Consider the following 12231-nt stretch of genomic DNA (forward strand, 5'->3'; position numbering starts at 1 on the left):
AATACCCTCTTGTCAGTACCTTTGTGCATGGCATGAGACTGCTGAGATCCTCTTGCCCCTCTACTGTCCCAGTTTGGGACTTAAAGTGGTGTGAGATGGCTGAGACCCTCTTGCCCCAATACTGTTCCAGTTTGGAAATTAGTGATAGTGTTTAATGCACTTTCAAGTTCCCCGTTTGAGCCATTAGAGGCAATTAACTCATCAGTCAAACATGTTGCGGACCTTTAGGCCTTTTTCGGTCAGCAACTGTTGTTTAGAGTTTGGATCTGACCTGTCTAAAACCAATATCAAGCCCAGCAACATTTCACTACCTCGCTGTCTAATGTCATTGTACCAAAGTCCTTGGCCAGGTGCCTCACTGTCCTGCTCCCATTCTTCCAACTTAGTGAGAAGATATGTTAAGTCATTGGACCACTATCTGGTATGGCTAGTGTCTCTGTCTTGGCATCAAGCTGTATGGTTTATTGTTTCTCCACCTGCCTATTTTTCAATATGAAGGGGTGATTATGGCAATGCCTTTTTACTACCCTGTTGGCTAGTGGGCATTGTGACTGACATAGTGACTGACTTAAAAGCTAACTTCTTGGTTACTGATCCAACCTTGGTTCCCTGAAAACCAATTTTTGGGGTTGAGATGCTAGGTAGCTGTGCCACACCACACATTTTTTGTTTAAGGGCCCAAGAGATGCACTCTCCTCCCTTTAGTTGGAAAATTCTGATGGTGTGTCAATGGGCTCTGGCTTTTATGCCCGCAATGATGCAAGCATGGGGCAAAGCGTCACCAACCAATCAAATTGGCATGATGGTATAAAGTTTCAAGTTCACGGGCCCTGGAAAGAGCTTCCTCAGCTTCAGGTACTGATGCAGCATCTTGTTCCCTCCTTTCAGAGAACTTAGGTTGCACCAGTAACCGAGCAGACACAGATGCTTGAGTCACAAATGAATACTGAAAGGTACAAGTTTGTGTGTGCTTTAATGCCATGCCAGTTTCCATGGCTACTTTCATGGCAAAAACCAGGCAAATATTTAATAAAATTTATAGTGATTTAATATTTTTTATAGTGAGTTAAACAATTATGTTTTTTTAAAGCTGAAGCACTATGTCATTTCTGCGCCACCAAACGGAACTTATAAAATACTCGTTGATTTCAAAACAGCTTTCTGGAGACACCCTGTCTGCTGTTGGTCAAACAAAGATATAGTTCTGCCCCAACTCACGCCATTGGTTGAGTAACGTTGTTGCGGCGGGTCTAAGTGGGTCTCTCAAAACAAACAGAGACATTTTCAAAGCGTGATGCATAAATGTTTAAATGTTTGTGAATGCAGCTTTTAAGCTGAATGAGATGTAATCAAACACTCTCCTGAACTGTCCTCTTTCACATGTATAGTTGGTAAGTTTTTGTCAAACTGGTGAACCTATTTTCTTAATGGATCCTATAGCATTGGCAAATCCGAGTCATTCTAGTGACTCCAACAGTGGACTGTCCAACAGATTCATAAAACAATTCACAGATTTGAATTATATAGACAAAATAACTGACATAAATGAATTTTATTCATTTCAAAATTGTGTTTCACTTGTGTGTGCTTGTTTTACAACACACAAACACCCACACATTTTTTATTTAACAGGTGTTTTTACTTAATGGGAATGGAAGAATTTTCTGATGCTTGATTGATGATGTGTAAACAATGTACATATTTGCATAATAATTAAGGCAACCATAAATTGTTATGATTTTTTTTAATAAAAATATTTTTATACACATACTCTTAGTTTCTGAACATCTGTGACAGAAGTCAGCCTACAGCACACTTCTTGTGTGTCAGGGGACACCATGTGTGTCAGGGGTTCCCTGGCAAACCACCAGGGGCCACCATATATGTTCAGTGTTCTCTTTGTGTGTTTGGTTGCATTTTGGGTCTTGTAGTTCTTGTCTAGTTCTGGTCTTTGTTCATTGGTTCTTGTGTTTATTTCTCCCAGGTGTGTCTTGTTAACCCATGTATATGTATGTATATATACATACATATGCCCTCCTGTTCTCCCTGTTTTGTCAGTTCTTATCTGTTAATAGTTTGTTTTGTTTTCTAGTGTTCTAGATTTTGGCTCATCAACTTAACATAAACAATATAGGCTTAAATATGTGGCCCCAAATAAGTACTAGATGTTTACTGCCTCCTTGTGAACATTTCAGTGCCCTACTGGAAGTAGAAGACCTTGTAATATAATTTCAAAATGGCTCTTCGTCTTGTGATGCACTAATCTTTTTAAAGTGAAATCTTTTCTGATTTTGATAGAGCAAAAGTAACAATGCTGTTTATATTTCTACTGAATTACTATTGCTTTTGAATTGAGTATTTACTGAACTGAAGCAACGTGTGCTAACTTTTTTGTTCATTAAAAATAAAAACAATTGTATTGAAAACGGGTGTATAAAATGTGATTCAACAGGGTTTTGAGGTATATCTCAATCATCATTACATTACATCCATACTTTACACCCACCACAATAATAATAATAATAATAATAATAATAATAATAATAATAATAAATAAATAAATAAATAAATAAAATGAGCTTTGACAATTCTTACATAAAATGTTATAAGGTATATTTAAAGTGTGGACAGCTAGTTATTTTAGATATGCAGCTTGCTCTGTCATTAGAAAGATATCATGATTATATGTTACAAGATATTATGATGTCATTTTACCATAACCTCTTGAGACTGCAAATGTAAATATAGTTTTTGATGTATAAAACATAATAATAATGGATTTATAAAAACAAAAAAAACATAATATTGAATTTGATATGCTGAATTGTAATGTCATACATTTCTATAGAGCAAGGATAGGAAGTTATCATGGCCAAACTAATATTTGGTATCACTAAAAATCCCAGGGTGTTCTTTAAACATGCTATAGCTGCATGTTTCCCTACATTACAATCAAATATCTTAGGTGGTTGGGGGAAACAAAATATTGATATTTTATTTTAACACACAAAATTGTGTGGAAAAGTATTGATTAAACTAGATATGTAAAGTTTGTTGAGGCAAACTATAATCTTGGTTTGACAAAAGCTTGAAGTTAGATATTTTTAAAGGTCTTACAGTCAGAAAAAAAGCACAAGCGTTCCCAAACAAACTCAGCTCATTTGAACATTGTGTCAATGTAATGTATTATTGCTGATTTGTGGCCACTTTGAAAGCAAAAATTATGCCTTTGCAGGGCACTTGGTTGGGAGTAATAATAATGGTAGCCAAGCTGTAGGGTCGTTCCAAACAGAATTTTCAATCAAATAAAATTACCACTATACCTTTCAGCCCTCCAAAGCTCTCACAGTGGAGGGTGAAGTCTTTGAAGGCAACAGGGTATAGGGATGATCACTTCTGAATAGAACGCACCCCATAATTCAGATGAGTAAGAACAGATACAGAGAACTGCCTAAAACCTTTGCAAAGTTTGTTGGATGTAGCTTTAAAAAAGTGAAAGTTAGTAATATACAGTTCCATCAAATAACATTTAAACACAAGCAAAAAAGCAGTGTGTATATTTGAAAGGTTTATATATATATATATATATATATATATATATATATATATATATATATATATATATATATATATATATATACACACACACAATCAGATTTTAGTGGTCATGACAGGTATTATTTAATTATTTGGCACAGTTACAAAGAAATTTGCCTAAAAGAAAATTGGCCCCAGGACACTCAATTGTTTCAATTTCAATTTAAAAGTACTTTATTAGCATGATTGTGTTTACATACAATATTGCCAAAGCATTAATACACAAAACAGATAATGACAAGACAAATAATAATGATAAAATAGTAACAAATAACAATAAAGATAGAATTCAAATAAGGTGCCAGATAATGAATAAAATAAAATAAAATATATAATAACAATATACACTATACAATATAAACTAAAATAAGCATTTAACAGGACATTATGAACATAAGAAAATAAAAGTACTGTGAATGAAGTACATTAAGGCAGTAATTGGTTTCTGAGGGTGTGCATCTCAATGAAAATGAATTTTGCTGCAACTGGTGCATGATGGTCCTCCCCCAGTAACACCAGCAATTGATCTGTTTCTGCTGAACTGGAAAACTGTGGCATGAGGTTTGAGAGTTTGTGGAGGTATTTCTCTCTCACCTCTGTAAATTTCTCAGAGTGAAGGAGAAAGTGTGTCTCTGTCTCGACCTCACCCATGTCACAGTGAGCACAGACTCGTTCTTCCTTTGGAAGCCATGTTTGTCTGTGTCAGCCTTTTTCTATGGCCAGACTGTGATCACTGAGTCTGTATTTGGAGAGAATACGTCTCTGTTTTGGATCTCTTACAGTGTGCAGATATTCTGCCAGATTATACGTTCTGTTTAGGGCCCGATAACATTCCAGTTTGCTTTGGTTTTTACTTTCATTTTCCCAATGGTACACATATACATATTTGCTTTCTTTTATGATTTGGTTTATTCTGATTTGGTTTTGTTCAGCAGTGCTGGTCTGAAACTGGTGTGTGTTAGTTGTTAGTGGGTTTGTGAGTTTCAGAGCCAGCTGACAAAGGGGACTGGTTTTAGGCTTCAGCTCTTGGGTTTTAAGGGCTTCGTGTTGCAGTGTGTTAGAGGAACTTGAATTTAGGTGTGTCCAAAATGTGAGGGATCGTTTTTCAATATGTATAATAAGGGGGTATCTGCCTAGTTCTGCCTAGTTTTCTCTGAACTCTTAGAATGTTTGTACAGAATTCTGCATGCAGGGATTCTATGGGGTGTTTGTCCCATCTCGAGTAATCTGCCAGACAGCGTGGACCCCAAACCTCACATCCATACAGAGCAATAGGCATTATAATACTATCAAAGATTTTACACCAGATTGTTACAGGAATGTCAACTTGGGTAAATTTGCCCTTAATAGCATAGAATGCTCTTCAAGCTTTCACTTTTAGTACATTCACTGCCAGACCAAAACCCCCTGAAGCACTAATTTTTAGACCGAGGTAGTCGTAGTGTAGGGTGTGTTCTCACTAGTCATAATTCACCCCTGGCTCTAAGACAAGCAAAACTGATAAGCTGTGTGCTTTATTGCACACCTCATTGAATCTACAGCATCTTGAAAGCTGGGTTTGTTTATTTGACATTGTAACAGCTGTCTAAATAAACTTTGGGGTGGTTTCCATATGAGTATATTTAAGCTTTGTGACATTTTGTTGTGAGGTTTTTCTTTTCTACAGGTATCAACAACCACAATACTAGTTCCTCTAAGGACACATCCCACTCAAAGCATGTGCATTCTTCTATGAAATGCATGCAAATACAATTCAAAAAGAAAATTCTAATTTACTGTGAGTAAATACAACGTTTGGAAGTCACTATTTTTTTCTCCCCTTTTTCTCCCCAATTTGGAATGCTCAGTTCCCAATTCGCACTAGGTCCCCGTGGTGGTGTAGTGACTTGCCTCAATCCAAGTTGTGGAGGACGAATCTCAGTTGCATCCGTGTCTGAGACTGTCAAACCACGCATCTTATCACTTGGCTTGTTGAGCGTGTTACCACAGAGACACAGAGCGTGTGGAGTCTTCACACTATTCTCTGCGTCACCCACGCACAATTCACCACGTGCCCCACCGAGAGTGATGCACATTATAGCGACCATGAGGAGGTTATCCCATGTTTTGGTTGCCTAGGAGACATGGCTGGAGTCACTCAGCATGCCCTGGATTCTAATATGCAATACTCCAGGGGTGATAGTCAGCGTCTTTACTCGCTGAGCTACCCAGGCCCCTGGTAGTAACTTTTTTGCTTTATAGAGGGTGAGGGTGACAGGGCATCTGACACTCTACTGAAAAGTGAGAATATGCAAGAATTATAGTATTACAAAAGCATAGTGTCACTTTGTGGGAAGCAAGGACAACCAAATATTTGAACAATTAGTTGATCACATACATATCATCAAAGATGAGAACTGCTGCTATACGTCACCTTTATTTGAATAAAACAGTTCAGAGAGACAGGAAATTGAGTCCCTGTGACCTGAAGTTCCTATATGTCATGAGCACTACCCACTGTGCCACAGCTCTGACTGTGCTCATATTTAAAGGGAAAGTTCACCCAAAAATGAAAATGATCTTATCATTTACTCACCCCTCATGCTATCCCAGATGTGTATGACTTTCTTTCATCTGCAGAACACAAACAAAGATTTTTAGAAAAATATCTCAGCTCTGAAATTCCACACAATCCAAGTGAATGGTGATCAGACCTTTGCAGCTCCAAAAATCAAATAAAGGAAACATAAAAGTAATCCATATGACTCCAAAGTTTAAATTCATATCTTCAGAAGCAGTATAATAGTTGAGGGTGAGAAAAATAACAATATTTAAATAGCTTTTTACTCAAAATGTTCACATTAACTTTTACTTTCAGATGTGAAAGGGAAACTGAACAGGCACCACATGTGCATTCAGATGTAAAAGTGAAAGTGGAGATTTACAGTAAAAAAAGTACATTTATCTGTTTCTCACCCACACCTATTATATCACTTCAGAAGACATAGATTAAACCACTAGAGTCGTATGGATTACTTCTACGTTTCCTTTAAGTGATTTTTGGAGCAACAAAGGTCTGATCACCATTCACTTGCTTTGTATGGACCTACGTAGCTGAGATATTCTTCTGAAAATCTTTGTTTGTGTTCTGCTGAAGAAAGCCATACACATCTGGGATTGCATGAGGGTGAGTAAATTATGAGAGAATTTAAATTTTTAGGTGAACTATCCCTTTAATTTGACAACTTAAGCATAAACCTGAAAAACAAATCATCTTTTTGGGAGAAAATTTAGTTCACTTTTAGCGCCATACAGTGGACATTTCACTTTGAAACTGCAGGGATACCTGTAATGAACCACAAAATATAATTTTGCAAAAGAGTTGTCAGAGTCACATCCTTTTTACCAATCGGTTTGATATTTTGAATCTAATAAAGTTTAATTTGAACATATTTCAGTGTGGATTATGTGACCAACACTTTTCGAGACCAATCGCATATGGTGGGAGAATTTTAATAAAATTACAATTTGAAAGAAAGTTCTAATTGGGATCAGTGCTCCGTTTCTTCTTTCTTTACACTTTCCCTTGTTGGATCAGACTATCGTGGCAAAATTACACTTCTACACAGGAAACAAACCCTGTTTGCAAGAGTTTCACTTCTGTTCCAATTTACTCTGTTCCAGTTTTCATAACAGACTTCCACAATCCACATTTTCTCAAGTGGAGTGGAAATTCTGCCACAACTTAAATTATACCACGCACAATTACAGTGTATAGTATGTCTGAATTCTCGCACAGAAGCCAGCTCTCCCAGCAGGAGAGAAGGGAAAACACGACATCCCCACATCCCTCACCCTCCACTAGTCCCAGAACAGTCATATATAGTGGGGAGTCTGTGGTTTATTGCTGTACACCCAAGCCAGCTCATCAATCACAGAGCCTAAATGTGCTGAGTAAAGGGCACACTCTGCTTTCAAATGTAAGTCATTTGCCCTGTGCGAGTCTTCAAACAGGAGATAGAAAAGGTGAGAAGGCGAGAGAGGAGAACATCTATCATGGGGCTCCCATAATGTTTATGAGGATTTTACACAGATGGAGAAAATAGGTTAATGTTAACAAAATGTAATAAGATGGAAAAAGTTTACCCACTAAATGTTTTACTTTTTAGTGCATGCACCCCCTTCTTATCTTCAACAATTGTCAGTCAGGGTAATAAAGAGGGTATTATCCAGAGGCAAAATCAGTTCTTTAACTATTATAACCAAATACAATTTGTGAATAAAAAATGTGTATTAGAAATGAGTTAGACACACACATTTCAATTATAAACAGCAACAGTTATATTTGTGGGATGAATAGGCCTGAATACTTCAGTGTAGTGTAGTGGCATAGTGGGCTAAAGCACATAACTGATAATCTGAAGGTTGCTGGATTGATCACCACAGCCACCACCATTGTGTCCTTGAGGCACTTAACTCCAGGTTGCTCCAGGGGGATTGTGCCTGTAATAAGTGCACTGTAAGTACTTTGGATAAAAGCATCTGCCAAATGAGTAAATGTAAATGAATACTTGTGCAAAGTTGCATAAAAATTGAGAGGACTGTGGGACATTTTTCATTCATTTTTAAGTGACTTGTTATGGGGCTACTGTAAAGAAATTAACTGTTTATTAGGTGCAGTTGTTTGATGGCATCAGTGTTTTTTTTTTTTATCACAAGAGTTTTTTTTATCATGATATGAATGGCTGCTGTTATTATTGCTTCTAATGCAGTCCATTCATCATTTATTTACCTTCATGATGTTACAAACCCTAATGACTTTCTTCCAAGGAACACAATACGAGATGTTAGAAAGAATGTTAAAGTAGTTATATACTGAAAGTGAATGGTGACTGAGGCTAACTTTCTGCCAATTATCTCCTTTTATACTCTATAGAAGAAAATCATACAGGCTCCGTAGTGCACTGTATATGATGACTAACACTTTATACATGAGCAAACTCCATTTCATGAGATTAGTCTTTCTCATGGTAATGGTGCATGTGGAAATGGTAGCATTATGAGAGCAAGCCTTGCTAATCACATGTGTTACATTATCCTATTGATGAAAATGTACTGTATTTGGATAAAGAATATATTTGTTTTACAGACTTAACTTAGTTTGGTTAATTTATAACTAATAATTTGGGTAATCATCTGTTTGGGAATTTTTTTTTAATTTACATTTACACATTTGGCAGACGCTTTTATCCAAAGCAACTTACAGTGCACTTACAGGGACAATCCCCCCGGAGCAACCTGGAGTTAAGTGCCTTGCTCAAGGACAAAATGATGGTGGCAGTGGGGTCGAACCAGCGACCTTCTGATTAACAGTTATGTGCCCACTATGCCACCACCACTCACAAAGTACCACTTTATTTTATGCCATGATGGTCATTAATACATGGTGGAGAAGAAAAACATCTAGGCTATTTTTCACCCAATCCCAAACTTCTAATTATTTTCAGAAATGTTAGCATATGTTGATCATACAGTACATCTAACACAGATTTTGCCATAGCATTTTTATTTAATTAATTATTTTTTAATCTGGGTCAGTTGGTGGAAACAATTTCCTCTTTATTTTAGACACATGTGAAATACTGTCATTACAGGTCTATCGATCAGGCTGGCACCAACTCTTGTAATGGACTAACATTCACATTCTGATACAGAAAATCAGTGAAGATGAAAATGTAGGAAAGTATTCTTATGGACACCTTCCACGGAGAAACAAAGAAATATTGCCGCTTTAGCTGTGAAAAATCTGGGACAACAGATATAATATGAAAAATAAATATATATGCCTAAACCTAGTAGAGGCCTATTATTTGTCACCAACAACAGATGAATATTACTGAAAGATGGTGTGATTTAGATGATTAAACATATTTACCCATGTTGCACATGTTCACAACTTTGCATCCATTTTCGACAGACAGATGTCTTCTGGATGAAGCTTTATAATCATGCAAATGTTTAACAACAGATGGTCAAAACGGACACCTCGTATAGATTTAGGCCTTGATTGCAAGTTGGCGATAGTGTCATCGTTATCAGTGTGTTCTCAGCTCTGTGTGTGCAGGTCAACTGTGATCCTGTGTGCTGTCACGGTAACATTCAGAGCTCAGGAACATCAGCATATCTGAATGACTATGTGTGTGTGCAACTGCATATGATCGTGCCAGACCCATTCAAGCCACTTGCAAATCCCCAAACTGACGTCAGGCAGGTAATAGGCCACAATTTACATACGTGGTGGCTTCAGAGATCAGCAGCATTGTTGATGGCATATTAACTTCATCATACTGGTGAGACTTTTGAGATTTGCATTATAATATACATATGTATGTGTGTGTGTGTGTGTGTATATATATATATATATATATCTGTTGACCAATGTCTGTGTTTCTTTGCCCACTCTAACCTTTTCTTTTTGTATTTCTGTTTCAAAAGTGTCTTTTTCTTTGCAATTCTTCCCATATGTTCTGCACCCCTGAGACTTCTCTTTACTGTTGTACATGAAACTGGTGTTGAGCGGGTAGAATTCAATGAAGCTGTCAGCTGAGGACATGTGATGTGTCTATTTCTCATACTAGAGACTCTGATGTACTTATCCTCTTGTTTAGTTGAACATCTGGACTTCCACATCTCTTTCTGTCCATGTTAGAGCCAGTTGTCTTTTGACTTTGAAGAATGTAGTGTACACCTTTGTATGAAATCTTTTTTTTTGGCAATTTAAAGTGTTGTATAGCCTTCAATCCTCAAAACAATGACTGGCTGATGAGTTTCTAGAGAAAGCTGTTTTTTTTTTCCATTTTCGACCTAATATGGACCTTAAGACATGCCAGTATATTGCATACTGTGGCAACTCAAAAACAAACACAAAGACAATGTTAAGCTTCATTTAATGAACCAAATATCTTTCAACTGTGTTTGATATAATGGCAAGTGATTTTCTAGTACCAAATTCGCAATTTAGCATGATTACTCAAGGATAAGGTGTTGGAGTGATGGCTGCTGGAAATGGGGCCTGTTCAAATTTGATCAAAAATTACTTTTTTCAAATAGTGATGGTGCTTTTTTTTACACTAGTAATGTCCTGACTATACTTTGTGATCAGATGAATGCCATTTTGGGGAATTAAAGTACCAATTTCCTTCCAAAACAGCAAAATCAGTACATTATTCAAAACTTTTGGCCACCAGTGTGTGTGTGTGTGTGTGTGTTTGTGTGTGTATTTATATATATGTATGTGTGTGCAACTATGATTTCATACTCTTTCATACTGGGGTGTTCGCTGTCCTTTTCTGCATATCCGTTTTGTAGTCCGTTCTGCATAACGCGATGGCTCATTTTAGCTTATTTATCACCATTTTAGATTATTTTGGCCCATTCAGCACATTTCGCGGCCGACCCACCGGCCAGCTCGGTTCTCCCGATTGCCATTCCATCCCTGATCGGCCCCAAAGTGCATCGGCTCACTGGAAAAATGCCCGGTATGCCAGATTACCAGTCCAGCCCTGCACAAGCACATATATAAACACCGATCAGCCACAACATTAAAACCACCTGCCTAATATTCTGTAGGTCCCCTGCCACCAAAGCAGCACCAACCCACATCTCAGAATTGACGGTTGTATGTGAAAATCCCAATAGTTACAGAAATACTTAAACCAGCCCATCTGGCACTTTCAATCATACCATGGTCAAAATCACTGAGATCCCATTTTTCCCATATTCTGATGGTTGATGTGACATTAACAGAAGCTCCTGACCTGTAGCTGCATGATTTGATCCACTGCACTGCTGCCAGACTATTGGCTGATTTGATAATCGCTTGGATGATTGTTGGTGCCAGATGGGCTGGTTTGAGTATTTCTGTAACTGCTGATCTCCTGGGACAGTCTCTAGAATTTACTCCGAATGGTGCCTAAAACAAAACATATCCAATGAGCGGCAGGTCTGCAGATGGAAATACCTTGTTGATGAGAGAGGTCAACAGAGAATGGCCAGACTGGTTAAACTGACAAAGTCTATAGTAACTCAGACAACCACTCTGTACAATTGTGGTGAGAAGAATATCATCTCAGAATGCTATTCTTAAATGCAGGTTGGTGCTGTTTTGGTGGCAAGAGGAGGACCTACACAATATTAAGCAGGTGGTTTTAATGTAGTGGCTGATATATGTATGTGTGTGTGTATATATATATATATATATATATATATATATATATATATATATACACACACACACACACACACACACACACACACACACACACACACACACACACACACACACACACACAGTATCTGCAGACTTCTGTTCTTTAAAATTGACACTGACAGTACAATGACTTAGCAAGATCATATAAAATATGAACATGGGAAATATGAAAATATGTGCATGCAATTCACTGATGAAATGTAAGTTACATTTCAATGTACGAATTACTGTACTAGCCATGACACATGGAGCATATGGACGAATACATTATCCGCAATCGTATTCTTTCTAGCGTTTAATGAAACACCTTAATTACACTCCCCTCCTCGAAATCGAGTTCAGAATTGTAACGTGTCAATTATACAGACACGTACGAATGACATCTC

At 37.3% G+C, this 12231-nt stretch overlaps 1 protein-coding gene across 3 annotated transcripts in view; it reads right to left on the minus strand.

Moving 5' to 3' along the window:
• Window positions 1-12231, minus strand: part of LOC127647676 (B-cell scaffold protein with ankyrin repeats-like) — a 96101-nt gene that overhangs the window by 83208 nt on the left and 662 nt on the right. For 2 of the 3 annotated variants that reach the window (XM_052132109.1, XM_052132083.1), the window contains exons 2-3: window positions 11394-11548; window positions 10905-11138 (exon numbers count right to left, since the gene is read on the minus strand). In XM_052132109.1, the coding sequence (XP_051988069.1) occupies window positions 10905-10971 (67 nt within the window). In that variant the 5' untranslated portion in view covers window positions 10972-11138; window positions 11394-11548. The remainder of the gene's footprint in view (window positions 1-10904; window positions 11139-11393; window positions 11549-12231) is intronic. The other variant, XM_052132091.1, reaches the window with a different exon arrangement.

The sequence above is a fragment of the Xyrauchen texanus genome, chromosome 1, assembly GCF_025860055.1.
Source record: "Xyrauchen texanus isolate HMW12.3.18 chromosome 1, RBS_HiC_50CHRs, whole genome shotgun sequence".
Lineage (NCBI taxonomy): Eukaryota > Metazoa > Chordata > Actinopteri > Cypriniformes > Catostomidae > Xyrauchen > Xyrauchen texanus.